Here is a 15,472-nt window from a genome sequence, read left to right as displayed (position 1 = left end):
ATCTATCTATCTATCTAATAAATATGAAAGCACAATAAGAATGAATAAATAATAGTTCACAGCCTTGTGTTTGTATGTATTTATAAAATTTGGGAAGTAATATATTCTTGTTGATGCTGACATTTAATTAATTTGAAGTAGGTAAAAATAAATATTTGGAAATATTGTGAAGGGAAATGTTTATATACTTATAGTAAACAGCACACACACCATTTAGCTAATTATATATATCTTCTTCTTCTTCTTCTTCTTCATTCGGCTGCTCCCGTTGGGGGATGCCACAGCAGATCATCTTTTATATATATCCTGGCCAAATCAGGCATCAGAATAGCACACAAACCCACGAACAATCTGCGCACTGTCCCTTTTCAACACAAAAAACAAGAAATCGACAGCAGAAACACGAAACGAAGTTTATAGCATTCCATGCAGTTTTTGCCCAGCAGTATACATGAGACAAAATCAAAAAGAATTGCACGTATACAGGAGCATCGCAACGCCGTCAGAAGGAAGGACTCACGATCACAGATCTATACGCATACAAAATCAACAGGACATATGTTTAACTGGGACAATGTACAAGTAAGATTTAAGGCCAGTACTAAAAGTGCCAGAGAGCTGGCCAAATCTTGGCTATCAAATGAGAACGCCATGAACAGACACTTGGACATAAACCCAGCATATGCCAACTTAAGTAGAACATGTTCATAATAAATAAAACGTTACGACCTGTACCCCATATATATGCTGTACTACAGCACGATTAGAATCGTCTGAGTATTAAAGGTGTAGGTCTATTTTATAAGCATATTTTATAACATCAATGTTAATATCGAGCATAACTATAATTATTCTGTATTAGCATTAATGTAAACGATTTGTGAAATTAGTGTTAAGTATAAAAAATGAAACTATGATTATACAATTCAATGTTTATTAAATTTATACATTATTATATATGACTTTACATGTTTTGCACACATATTTAATAAATGTAATAAACTGTACCAAGAATGGTTAAAAAATCATTCAAAAATGTGTACGTGAATGTAAATATATCTGCACAAATCGACACTCGTGAGTAACATTTTCAGAAAGTTCAAAATGAAACGCAAATCACAAAGCGTCTGTGTGCAGACTTGAACAAGCTTTAGCAGAATACATTAACTGACAAGAGGCTGGCCCACCCTTTCTGAGTTTTGGTAGCCAACACGAACTGTGATTCGCCAATTCTTGGTAGCCGACCGAGCCATCATTGGCCAATTCTTGGTAGCCAAACTGGGCTGTGAATGGTCAATTCCTGGTAGCCGATATGGGCTGCGATTGGCCCAAGCTTTCAATTCGTGGTAGAATCTTGGTAGCAGAAAGCGATCTGATTGGTTTTCGCTACCAAGAATTACCTCGATTCATGGCTGCTCGGAGGCCCTAGTTAGGATTGAGCGGGTAACCTTCAACATTCTGTTCTCTGAATGGTATTTAATTTGTGTTATTTCGAAACAGGCCAGTTCAAATAAAGAAATTTTTAATTTGACATGCTCTTTGAAACCTTGACATATTTCTACACTACCAACAACATCAACATTTATTTCTATAGCACTTTAATTACAAATTATGTAATTACAAATTAAGTAATATGTAATTATGTAATTACAAATTATGTAATATAAATTATTACTATAGCACTTTAATTACAAATTATGTAATTACAAATTAAGTAATATGTAATTATGTAATTACAAATTATGTAATATAAATTATTACTATAGCACTTTAATTACAAATTATGTAATTACAAATTAAGTAATACGTAATTATGTAATTACAAATTATGTAATACAAATTACAATTACAATTACATACAAATTATATAATAATAATAATAATACATTTTATTTATATAGCGTCTTTCCCATGCTCAAGGCGCCTCACAGAGTCTTAGAAAAAAACAGCAGGGTATATGTAACACTGGATAGCTCAAAGTGCTTTACAAGATGAAGAAAGACAAAAGAAAAATATAAAAATAAGATTAGGTAATACAAAGTAACAGAGAATAAAGTAAGACAGAAAAAACAAAACAAAAACTCCAGAGGGCTGGAGAAAAAAAACAAAATCTGCAGGGATTCCGAGGCCACGAGACCACCCAGCCCCACTAGCATTAATGATCTCAATCAGTCCTCCTGGTTTCCAGGCTTCACGTTTAAGAATTAGACGACGATAATCATGTGGACCTCTGGAGTTCAGTCCATCAATGGAGGGACTGCACGATGCTTTGATCAGGTGGTGGGGGCGCAGATTGCCACCACAGAAAACCAGAAAAAGAACAGCAGAGAAAGTAGGGGTTAGTACAGATTGTGGAGCCATGATGAAAATGATAATTAAATGCATATATAGAATATTACGGTTACACTAAAATGAAGCTATGAGAAAGCCATGTTAAAATAATGGGTTCTTAGCAATTTTTTAAAGTGCTTCACCGTATTAGCCTGGCGAGTTTCTATCGGTCAGCTATTCCAGATTTGAGGTGCATAACAGCAGAAGGCCGCCCGCCTCAGCACTTCTTTTAAGTTTCACTCTTGGAATTCTAAGCAGACCCTCATTTGAAGATCTAAGGTTACAATTTGCAGTGTAAGGTGAGAGACATTCTGAAAACTAGGATAGGATTCTACCAACAGAAAAAAACTTTGTGAACAGGTGCTGTTCTATTTCAGACATAAAAACTAGATGTACTACCCATCTAAGATGGTTTGAAATCTTAATATTCAATGTGGACCTCGCCGTTAATGTTTGCAGTGCACTGTTCACCATCTATTGAAATGACAAATGCAGTGCTTATGTCTCTGTTACATTCCATTTGGTATGGAGTTCGTAAATGCCGTGTTAACCCTTAACTACTAGCACCACTTCTCATCTCATAAGTACTCGTGCGCTGTACTTTATGCACCAGTGTTAAAATGGCTATTAATATGCACACTGTGAGGTTGTAATATAAAATATTGCAATCATTTTAAGTTGTACAGGTTTTTAATGTAATTTAACACCATTACTGTATACTGAGCAGCATGACACAGTCTAGGACTATCTGAAAATAAACCTGATCCACTTCTCCAGTGCTCATTCGTCACGGTTCACACTTTCATCGACTGCAGGATTTGCACATGGATCACATTTCACTTGAGTTCTTCAATGTTCTTTGCAGACAAAGTCATTGTAAGAAGAACATCTCCTTGTGGGCGACACGGTGGCGCAGTGGTAGCGCTGCTGCTGCGCAGTAAGGAGACCTGGGTTCGCTTCCCGGGTCCTCCCTGTGTGGAGTTTGCATTGTCTCCCTGTGTCTGCGTGGGTTTCCTCCCACAGTCCAAAGACATGCAGGTTAGGTGGATTGGTGATTGTAAATTGGCTCTAGTGTGTGCTTGGTATGTGGGTGTGTGTGTCCTGCGGTGGGTTGGTGCCCTGCCTGGGATTGGTTCCTGCCTTGCACCCTGATTTGGCTGGGATTGGCTCCAGCAGACCCCCGTGACCCTGTGTTTGGATTCAGCGGGTTGGAAAATGGATGGATGAACATCTCATTGTTGTCATACATACGTTGGTACCCGCGTGGTGTACCAAATGCACCATATGGAACTTGCGACTGTGCATTCACTCATAAAACTGGCCTGAGACACACTGGAGGGAAACCATTGTACTTGCAGTGAATCAAGCTGATGAGAGATGGCGGATGCTACCGGTAGGTTCAACAAAAAGGACGTTAGACAAAACTAACTGAGATTGGTGTACAAAATACACCAGCGCAAGTAGTTAAGGGTTAAAGGTTGTGATGCACCACTTGTTGAAATGACTAATGCAAATGAAAAGCCACAAAGGCAGTTTCAGACCATTGCTCGAATCAAGCGATATTGACGACGATGTGAATTGGACATCGGATTTTGACATGAATAAGTTTAAGTTTGGAGATGATACCAAGATAGGTGGATTAGCAGATAATTTGGAATCTGTTATATCATTACAGAAGGACTTGGATAGCATACTTAGAAGGCTGGTGTCCTTCAACATCTGCAATAAGATGCTGCAGATGTTCTATCAGATGGTTGTGGCGAGCGCCCTCTTCTACGTGGTGGTGTGCTGGGGAGGCAGCATAAAGAAGAGGGACACCTCACTCCTGGACAAACTGGTGAGCAAGGCAGGCTCTATTGTAGGCACGGAGCTGGACAGTTTGACATCTGTGGCGGAGCAACGGGCGCTGAGCAGACTCCTGTCAATCATGGAGAATCCACTGCATCCACTGAACAGTGTCATCTCCTGACAGAGGAGCAGGATCTATCTATCTATCTATCTATCTATCTATCTATCTATCTATCTATCTATCTATCTATCTATCTATCTATCTATCTATCTATCTACAGGCTTGGGCAGATTTGTGGACGATGAAATTTAATGTCAGTAAATGTGAAGAATTACACATAGAAAGCAAAAATGTTAGGTTTGAATACACAATGGGTGGTCGGAAAATTGAGAGTACACATTATGAGAAGGATTTTAGAGTCGTAGTGGACTCTAAGCTATCAACTTCCCAATTAAGAAGGTTAACAGAATGTTAGGTTATATAGCGCCTTGATATGTGGAGTACACGTCACAGGAGGTTCTGCTCAGGTCTTTATAACACACTGGTGAGGCCTCATCTGGAGTCCTGGGTGCAGTTTGGGTCTCCAGGCTACAAAAAGGACATAACAGCACCAGAAAATGTCCAGAGAAGAGCGACTAGGCTGATTCAGGGGCTACAGGGGATGAGTTATGAGGAAAGATTAAAAGAGCTGAGCCTTTATAGTTTAAGCAAAAGAAGATTAAGAGGTGACATGATTGAAGTGTTTAAAATTATGAAGGGAATTAGTCCAGTGGATCGAGACGGTGACTTTAAAATGAGTTCATCAAGAACATGGGGACACAGTTGGAAACTTGTTAAGGGGAAACAGAGAACCATAGACACTTGTAATAAGTGACCAAGTAGTGTGGTGGACAGTAAGACTTTAGGGACTTTCAAAACTCGACTTGATGATTTTTTGGAAAAAAATAAGTGGATAGGACTGGCAAGCTTTGTTGGGCTGAATGGTCTGTTCTTTTCTGGAATGTTGTAATGTTCTAGTAGTGAAACTAATGCATAGGGCACTGTATGACCAAACCGTCAAGATACGCCCAGTGAATTCAGTCACGCTAAGCTCCGCTGTGGTGCGGTAGTAGCTGTGACAAAAAAAGTAAAATAATTATGATCAAGTTCAAGAGCAAGCAAAACGTCTACTGCCTAAATTGTTCAAACATTATCAGCGGTAACGTGATAATACTGTGGAAACCTTTTATACCAAATCTCTTCCTGCTCTCTGGATGAGTAGCATTTGTGTTATCCGATTTGTAAAAGTATTCTGCTTGAAGTCAATGAATTGTTAATGTTAATGAACAAACCAAGCACTTCATTACCAGAGACTGATTCTTCTTCTTCTTTTCATTGTTTTCTAGCTAAACCGGGGAGCCTATAAAGATGTCCAACACCAGTGTCCTGGTCTCTGAGTTTGTTCTGCATTGTGCAATTGAAAAGGACAAGATGACCTTTACCATCGTTGCCCTGGCTTTCATCTATCTGGTAACACTCTTTGGAAATCTGATGGTAATTATAGTTGTGATAGTAAACCCTCATCTTCACAACCCCATGTTCTTCTACATCGGTACCTTAGCAGTGATCGATATGGTGAACAGCACTAACGTCATCCCTCGAATGCTGGCCGTCCTGCTGTTCAATGCCACCTCTGTCCCTTATGGGCCCTGCTTGCTCCAGTTTTCAATGGTGTACTACCTTTCACTGGCTGAGGGCTTTCTTTTATCCGTTATGGCATGTGATCGCTATTTAGCTGTTGTGTACCCCCTAAGGTATCCTTCCATTGCTACAAACAAGATGGTTTGGCTCAGTATCTTACTAATGAATATATATGCTATTGCCATCCTCACGCCCTACTTGGTTTTCGCTACAGAGCTTTCATTTTGTCACACTAACGTCCTACCTTACTGTTTCTGTGATTTTGTTACAATGATTCATATTTCTTGTACCGAAGACCCCAGGCACCTCACTCTTTTGTCCAGCACAACAATAGTCACTGGTTTCGGCGGCTTAGCAGTCTGTATCCTTTCCTACAGCAGAATTATTGTGGCTGCCCTGAGGATCTCTTCGGCAGATGGGAAGAGGAAAGCTTTCAGCACGATGTTCACACACCTTCTGGTGGTCTTTCTTTTCTATATGCCTCTGATCATTTCATATATGTTGCCAGGATTTGGAGTGCAGCTGTCTGCTGAAGCTTATAATGTGTTAGTCATCATAGCCATTATGGTGCCCCCCATGATGAATCCTATCATTTACAGTTTCAGGAACAAGGAGATCAAAAGCAGCATCTGTAGGCTGTGTACCGGGAAACGAACAACCCCAGTCAGCCAGTAGTGACTTTGTCAAAGCTGAACGTTTCGTTTCATTTCATTCTTTACCAGGCATGTGAAACGTACCTTAGACAACATGATTTACCCACTAAGTCAGTAACAGAAATGATAAAATTCACTCTGACACATAATTTATTCTCTTTTGGACAAGATTTCTACTTGCAACAAATGGGGACTGCAATGGGCTGTCGGTTTGCACCTCACTATGCAAACCTATTTATGACAAAATTGGAGGAAGATTTCATGTCAATGTGCATCTTAAAACCAATGTTGTATCTCCGTTACATAGATGACATCTTCATAATCTGGACTGTCAGTGAGAAGGACCTCCTCCATTTTCATAATGAATATAATTCTTTTCACCCCAACATAAAGCTGAAGCTGAATTACTCAAAAACAGAAGTCAGCTTCCTCAACACCACCGTTCAACTGAAAGACAACACCCTTGTAACTTCTGTTTTTCACAAACCGACAGGCAGACGAACCTACCTAAGAAGTGATAGCTTCCACCCCAAACATATTTTTTCAGCCAAGCAATACGGTACAATCGTATTTGCTCAGAACTGACAGACCGGGATACACAACTGCAGGAGCTCAGACAAGATTTCATCAGACAAGGTTATGCCCCCAAAACAACAGACACTCAAATAAGAAGAGCTACTGCCATACCCAGAGACAACCTTCTGGAATATAAAAACAAAGATAACAAGAACTGCATCCCCCTTGTTGTCATCTACAACCCACGTCTTGAAGCACTTAGAAAAATTATAAAAGAACTTCAGCCAATGCTAAACAATGACCAAACACTGAAAAATGTATTTGCTGAACCTGCCCTCCTGGCATACAGACAACCACCAAACCTTCAGCAACTAATTGTTCGAAGCTCCCTAACTGAACCAACAGAAAATGGCATATCTCACTGCCTACAGAAAAGATGTAAAACGTATGCCCACATGTATAATACAGACTGTGTAGTTAGACCACACTGCCGAATAGAACATCATATAAAGGGATCATTTTCCTGCAGATCATTTAATGTAGTCTACCTAATTCTCTGCATGAAATGTCCTGACACTGCACTCTATGTGGGAGAAACTGGACAAACAGCCAGAAAATGAATTTACACAGGTTCCACATTAAGGATGGCAACAGAGATGTTCCTGTAGCGGCCCACTTCAACAGCCAGGGACACCGTGAGAGCGACTTTAAAGTCACAGGGCTTATGGGCAACTTCAGAACACAGCAAGAGACAAATGAATGGGAAGTTAAACTCATGCTAAAATTGAAGAACACATTACAACATGGTTTGAATAGAGACATGGGTCTTATGGCCAGATATGAGGATTGTTTGCATCTCTCAGACTGACACAGACCATCTGACTACAGTTCCACATTGTGTTGAAAAACTCATCAGAAACTTCAAAAGACTTTGTTGGACAGTTATCTTATCTAAAGATCTTGACCATACTGTACATTGTTCTTCTCTCTTGTTAAATGAACCCTAGCCTGAAGGAATCTATTATTTTTTTAGATTTAAAATTTCTCATTTAAAGATTTACCAATGTTGTTTCTTGTCCTAGAAGGTGTATATAAACACAGGGAACTCCAGTTTCTGTATTACATCTTGCCTGAAGAAGGGGCCTGAGTTGCCTCGAAAGCTTGCATATTGTAATCTTTTTAGTTAGCCAATAAAAGGTGTCATTTTGCTAGACTTTTTACCAGGTTAGAAAGCTTTACTTTAGAAAGAGAGAATAAATACAAACAAATGGAATGACGTGTTTGCAAAATGAAGGATAGGATGAAGAAATGAAGAGGTATAATTAGCAGAGTTTCTTTCATAAACTCTTTGGCATGGAATACCACAACAAAAGTTGGCTGGTAAGGACATCGGCATCACACCTTTCCGTTAAGTCGCCATAGATGAGTAAACTTGGAGTGACCCATTCAGATACTTGGAAATTATGTGTTCACCAAAGCTGTTAAATCCCTTGCTGAATCTGGAGAACACGGTGGCCATTTTAATGATTCTTAATGATAGGAGTCCTACAACGTACAAACGCTCAGCTATAGGAAAAGAGCAAATAATAGTCTAACATCTCAAGATGAGTCTTAGGTGTCCACTATGTCACTAGGCCCACCTCACACAAATTAAAATCTCACCAATCAAAAGGGGTGTTTAGGAGTTTGCTTAAAATGGCCAATGGCTCCATTTTCTTGGTCATGAAGATGAATTAATACGAGGGCAATCCCAAAAGTAAGGTCTCCTACTTTTTTAGAAATACAAATAACCGTTTATTTTCTATAATATTTGCATCATTTTAAAGGTTAAAGAATTATTTATTTTTCTACATAATCACCATTTCGGTTGATGCATTTTTGTAGACGTTGTGGTAGTTTTAGAATGCCCATGTCATACCAGCTCGCCGCCATGTCCTTCAGGAAGCGTTGAACCTCATCTTTCACCTCTTTGTTGGAGCAGAATCGCCTTTTGACGGTCTCCCGCTCCTTTGTTCGTCGTGAATTTCAGTACGACTGGCTGTAAACTCTCTACACCACTTGCGAACGTTTTTGACATCCATGCACGACTGTCCATACACTTCCATCAATTGGCGATGAATTTCAACCGGTTTAATGCCTTTTGCGTTCAAAAATCGAATAACTACGCGAACTTCGCACTTGGTGGTAGCGTTCAACGGGAACTCCATTTTCAAGGGCTGCCAAGCCATAATTGAGAATCCCAGCGAAGCCGCACATGCTTGTTTGGGAGTGGAGGAAGCACCAATCACATCAGTGTGGCCAACAGCCGTACGAACAGTTTCTCTATATCCCCACCGCTTTGGAGACCTTACTTTTGGGATTGCCCTCGTAGAATTGTTCCAATTTACTGTTCAGGACCATAGAGGATGGGGAAATAGATTGGGCTTATTGGGTTATGGTAACTTTCATCCTTAACCAGTTTCATGACTTTTCAGGGAGTCTGTTTCTGTTATTTTAATGTGAATTATGTCATGTATCCATGGATGGGTTGACATTTTCCCCTTTTATCAATGCTACCATTCAGTACTTGTATTTGGATTAACTGCATTGTTTGGTCTTATTTACAAGATAATAAATTAATACACAAATAAAAACATAAATACATTTCCCTATTTCCCTGTTTCCCTTTTCCGGGTCCTTGATAAAATTTTCGTAATGGTTAAGTACTGTAGCTCGGGGTCTTGTTTACAAGTGAGAGAAGAAGGGAGTGCAGAGATCAACTGGTGGATTGAAAGCAGCGTCAACGGTTTTACAGATGTTGTACTGGTCAGTAGCAGTGAAGAGAGAGCTGAGCCAATAGGTAAAGCTATCAATTAACTAGTCAATCTACGTTCTCACCATAACCAATAGACCCATACTTTATGTAGTGACCAAAAGAACTAGATCAAAGGTACTAGTAGCGGAAAAGAGTTTCCTTCACAGGGTATCGGGACTCGGCCTTGGGGTGAGGGTGAGGAGAACAGACATTTGAGAGGAACTCATGGTAGAGCCGCTGCACCTCTACATCAAAAGGAGCCAGCAGAGGAGGTTCTGACCTTCTGAACATCTCCCTGTTGAGGTGCTTCAGGATGAGGTCTAGGGTCAAACCCTTGAAGTCTATGGAAAGATTTCCAAACATTCCCTTTCTCTACCACATACTCAAAACCCTCAGTTGGGGTTACCAAGGTAGTCAACTAGTCTGGGAATCCCTTGGCAACCCCAACAGATTCTTTTAAGTTGGTGTCGAAGAAAAGGAACAGCTGGAGATCTTTGCTTAGACTGCTGCCTTCACGATAAAAAAATGGAGAAATGGATAGATGGAGTACCCTCACCAAAAGGCACTGTTAAATCAATTCTCTTAATGTATGATAGGCTACCTAACAGGATACTAGCAGATTAAGAAAATCTGAACTGAGCCTGAGTTGTCATATGCCGCAAGAGTGCGTTTAAAATCAGGACCATATTTCGCAAATCTGTTACCAACTATTTGTGGTCGTTAACTGTATGGAGCCTGTTACAGATCTAAATAAATCAAGGTTCTTTCTGGAACCTTTATGCACATGGATCTTTTGGGAATCAAAAATGGTTCCCCTACAGCATCCCTAAATGGGTGATCCTCTAGTGATGCCAAAGACCACTGAGTTTGTTCTGCAGTGCACAACTGAAAGGGACTTAATGACCTTTACCATCTGCGCACTTGTCCTCATCTACCTTGGAACGCTCTTTGGAAATCTGCAGGTAATTGTGGGCATAATCATAAACCCTCATCTCCAGAACCCCTTGCTTTTCTACATTTTCGCCCTAGTGCTGATTAATGTGGTGAACAGCAGCAACCAGGCTGATTGCAGGGCTACTGGGGTTGAATTATGAGGAAAGATTAAAAGAGCTGAGCCTTTACAGTTTAAGCAAAAGAAGATTAAGAGGTGACCTGATTGAAGTGTTTAACATTATGAAAGGAATTAGTACAGTGGATCGAGACAATTATTTTGGATTTAGGAGTCGTAGTGGACTCTAAGCTATCAACTTCCCGATTAAGAAGGTTTACAGAATGTTACATTGTATAGCGCCTTGATGTGTGGAGTACAAGTCACAGGAGGTTCTGCTCAAGCTTTATAACACACTGGTGAGGCCTCATCTGGAGTCCTGGGTGCAGTTTTGGTCTCCAGACTACAAAAAGGACATAGCAGGACTAGAAAAGGTCCAGAGAAGAGCAACCAGGCTGATCCAGGGGCCACAGGGATGAGTTGTGTGGAGAGATTAAAAGAGCTGAGCCTTTACAGTTTAAGTAAAAGAAGATTAAGAGGTGACCTGATTGAAGTGTTTAACATTATGAAGGAATTAGTCCAGTGGATCGAGACTGTTATTTTAAAATGAGTTCATTAAGAACACGGGGACACAGTTGGAAACTTGTTAAAGGTGAATTTCGCACAAACATTAGGAAGTTTTTCTTTACACAAAGAATGATAGACACTTGGAATAACCTACCAAGTAGTGAGGTTGACAGTAAGACTTTAGGGACTTTCAAAACTCAACTTGATGTTTTTTTGGAAGGAATAAGTGAATAGGACTGGCAAGCTTTGTTGGGCTGAATGGCCTGTTCTCATCTAGAGTGTTCTAATGTTCTCATGTTCTAAAAACCTCATCCCTCCAATGCTGACCGTCCTGATGTCCAGATCCACTACAGTCCCTTATGGGCCCTGTTTCATTCAGCTGTCGGTAGTGCACCATCTTGGGATTACGGAAGGCCAAGGATCATTATGTAGCTGTTGGGTACCCCCTGAGATATCCTTCCCTTGTTATAAATAAGACGGTGGGCTTCAGCATCTTACTAGTGAATGTTCTCGCTGCTGCCACCCTCATCCCCTTTTCTGCAGAACTTTCATTTTGCCGCAATAACATCCTGCCTTACTGTTTCTGTGATTTTGTTACAATGGTTCAAATTTCTTGTACTAAGGACCCCAAGTACCTTACTCTTTTGTCCAGCACCATAATGATCACTAGCGTAGGAGGTTTAGAAATTTGTTTTCTGTCCTGTGTCAGAATTGTGGTGGCTGCCCTGAAGATTTCTTCAGCAACTGGGAAGAGGAAAGCCTTCAGCATGATGTTCACCCATCTTCTGGTTGTCAGTCTCTTCTATGTGGCATAGATGATTTCTTAACTCTTTCAGGGCTGATGTCGACTTTTGTCAAAAGTAGGAGCTGACGATAATCTGTAATCAACTGTAAACTGTGACAAAACCAATTGTTACATTTTAGTTACTCTCGTTGGTAGAAGGAAAGTTAGCTTCATGGGTTTTGACTGAGATTTCCTGCGCTCCCATGGGTTGCAAGGCTCAGACAATGGCAAAAATGGCACTGACATCTGGCGAGAGATCAAAGCAAATGCATAAAGCAAAATACTCCGTGGACGAAGTTTTGCCTGTTCTCTCTGAATTGGACTAAGACTTGTTGGACTCTGATTTTGATACAAGCGATCGAAAACGAATATGAGGTTCTGCAGCTAATCGTGGTGCTGAACAGGTTCATGTGGCTGACACAGCATATGGCACTGTTCACCTGGGAGGACTGCCACTTAACAATGAAAAGAGGTAGAAACCAGATTGCAATCCACTGTGACCGTGACTGCTGCTGCTGCCCCGTGCAGCCACGTGAACACAGCCTGGCAGCTTTCCTGCCACACATTCTTGGAAAAACTGGCAGCCACAGCATGCAGCAACAGACATTTTATATTGATTTCTGACTGAAGCCGTTGTGTTTCAGAAAATGATGTGAATATTCAGCCCTCAAAGAGTTAATTGGAGTGCAGATATCTGCTGAAGCTTACAATGTGCTGGTAATCATAGCCATTCTGGTGCCCCCCCCGTGATGAATCTTATAATTTTCAGTTTCAGGAACAAGGAGATCATAAGCAGCATTTACAGGATATGGACAGGGAAGAGAGTGAACCCCGACAACCACTAATGAGATCAGCCAAGCAGTTTCAGCCAAGATTATGGAGCCTATTACCTTCTATAAAAAATTACAAAAAAAATAAAATAATGGTGTGGGGGTAATTCTAGCTGCTAACAAAAGAAAAGAGACATACATCTTCTCTTGCTCTTTCCAATTCAATTATGTGATGTTGCTACAAGTAGGTGTCAAGAGCATTGCCTGGTAGAGCAGAGGTAGTTTCGGCTTTGTACCCTCTTTCCAATCACTTTTACTACGACCATAGCACGCTCTGTCTTGGGGGTTGTTGCAGGCAGATAATGATAGCAGAAAAGCAGATGAAGATCTTTAGAGTGGGAACAGGCAAAAGTCATCAGACACCTTCTCTCCATCGCTTCCATTTTCCTGAGTATCTCATTGTTTATCCTGCTCAGCTGTTGTTGCCTCTGTCACCTGCCCGGAAGCAAGACCCTCTCTCGTCTCTGGCATGGATCCTGAAGTTGATCTGACTTCTTCCCTTCCCACAGGGCCAGCATCATCTTTAATAACAAAGCATTTAAATAATTAACAGGACTACTACTATGTAGAGTGTATCACTATACGTCATGGCAACTTTGCAAATAATACATGAGGCCTGTTTAACTACAACATATTATTGCATATCATTCCATAGATAATGTGTTCATATAATAATATATCACACTGGTCATATAATTTTCTGAAATACAGAAAAATACCCACAAACCTCCATCCTATCATCACCACCACCTGTTGCTGTCCCTTCTTTACGGCCTTGTGCTCTGCCTTACCACCATCACTGGACTGACTGTGGCTGCTAGTTGGATCAGAACTGAAATACGCAGGGATGGCGTTCTGTTCTCCCTGGGTATTCACAGCCGGTTGCGTTTCGCTTACGTAACAGCTTTCTTGCATTGTAAATTCACTAACCCTTTCTTAATTCGCTACACAGAGCCAAAATATTGGCGCAAAGTTACCACTGCACTTGTTGGTTATTTTAAGTTGAAGCCTATTGCGGCACTCCTTGTGTGATTTTGGGCTATAAAAGGAATAAATTGTTGTTGCTGTTATTTAGTGAGCTAATGTTAACAGTGTCGTCATGTGAAGCACCAATGTCCGCTCGACGAAGTGTGTTGCTGACGTTAGAAACTCAGATGCTTTTTCGGTAACATGATAGGCTCTAAGGCCAATCTCATTTGCTATAGCAGCAGGCGAGTGACATGGCTGTCACCCAGCGCTACTGATGTTGTGAACCTATGGAGGGTTGGAAATTTAGCAGATGAAAACTTTTCTCACTTGTTCTAAGTAAATCTGATATTTTCGCACATTGCACTGCATCCTCCTCCACCATCATTTTATTGAGTTTTTCACTTAATGTTTGATTCCTCAGTATTGTATCCCGACAAAAAAAAAAAAAACTTGTTACACATGGGTTTTGCCCAAAATGTTCTTCTTCCTTTTCTTCTTTCTTTTTTTCTCCCAAAAGCCCCCAGTTCACCACACCCCACACCCCCTTATTCCCATCCTGTCCCTTGTCTTTTATGAAATCAACTACAGTTAGGTCCGTAAATATTTGGACAAAGACAACTTTTTTTCTCATTTTGGTTCTATTCATTACCACAATGAATTTTAAATGAAACCACTCCGATGCAGTTGAAGTGCAGACTTTCAGCTTGAATTCAGTGGGGTGAACAAAACGATTGCATAAAAATGTGAGGCAACTAAAGCATTTATTGAACACAATCCCTTCAGTTCAGGGGCTCAAAAGTAATTGGACAATTGACTCTTTGGCTATTTCATGGGCAGGTGTGGTCAAGTCCGTCATTATGTCCTTATCAGTGAAGCAGATAAAAGGCCTGGAGTTGATTTGAGGTGTGGTGCTTGCATGTGGAAGATTTTGCTGTGAACAGACAACATGCGGTCAAAGGAGCTCTCCATGCAGCTGAAAGAAGCCATCCTTAAGCTGCGAAAACAGAAAAAACCATCTGAGAAACTGCTACAATATTACAAGTGGCAAAATCTACAGTTTGGTACATCCTGAGAAAGAAAGCAAGCACTGGTGAACTCAGCAACGCAAAAAGACCTGGATGTCCACGGAAGACAACAGTGGTGGATGATCGCAGAATCATTTCCATGGAGAAGAGAAACCCCTTCACAACAACCAACCAAGTGGACAACACTCTCCAGGGGGTAGGCGTATCGATATCCAAGTCTACCATAAAGAGAAGACTGCATGAAAGTAAATACAGAGGGTGCACTGCAAGGTGCAAGCCACTCATAAGCCTCAAGAATAGAAAGGCTAGATTGGACTTTGCTAAAGAACATCTAAAAAAGCCAGCACAGTTCTGGAAAAACATTCTTTGGACAGATGAAACCAAGATCAACCTCTACCAGAATGATGGCAAGAAAAAAGTACGGAGAAGGTGTGGAACAGCTCATTATCCAAAGCATAGCACATCATCTGTAAAACACGGTGGAGGGAGGCAGTGTGATGGCTTGGGCGTGCATGGCTGCCAGTGGCACTGGGACACTAGTGTTTA

The 15,472-nt window shown here is 40.7% G+C and overlaps 2 protein-coding genes across 2 annotated transcripts in view; one reads left to right on the top strand and one right to left on the bottom strand.

The window, feature by feature from the left end:
• Window positions 1-15,472, bottom strand: part of dnajc28 (DnaJ (Hsp40) homolog, subfamily C, member 28) — a 1,235,492-nt gene that overhangs the window by 935,688 nt on the left and 284,332 nt on the right. The gene's annotated exons all lie outside the window — the stretch shown is intronic.
• Window positions 5,528-6,475, top strand: LOC127527604 (olfactory receptor 1052-like). The gene has a single exon (XM_051926713.1). The coding sequence runs from the start codon at window positions 5,528-5,530 to the stop codon at window positions 6,473-6,475; it is 948 nt and encodes a 315-aa protein (XP_051782673.1).

Source organism: Erpetoichthys calabaricus, chromosome 4, assembly GCF_900747795.2.
Source record: "Erpetoichthys calabaricus chromosome 4, fErpCal1.3, whole genome shotgun sequence".
NCBI classification, from domain to species: domain Eukaryota; kingdom Metazoa; phylum Chordata; class Cladistia; order Polypteriformes; family Polypteridae; genus Erpetoichthys; species Erpetoichthys calabaricus.
Note: the sequence above shows the minus strand (reverse complement) of the source record. Positions and strands in the feature narration are given on the sequence as shown.

Coding starts and splice junctions, on each gene's coding strand:
- LOC127527604 (XM_051926713.1), top strand. CDS start 5,528: ATGTCCAACACCAGTGTCCTGGTCTCTGAGTTTGTTCTGCATTGTGCA.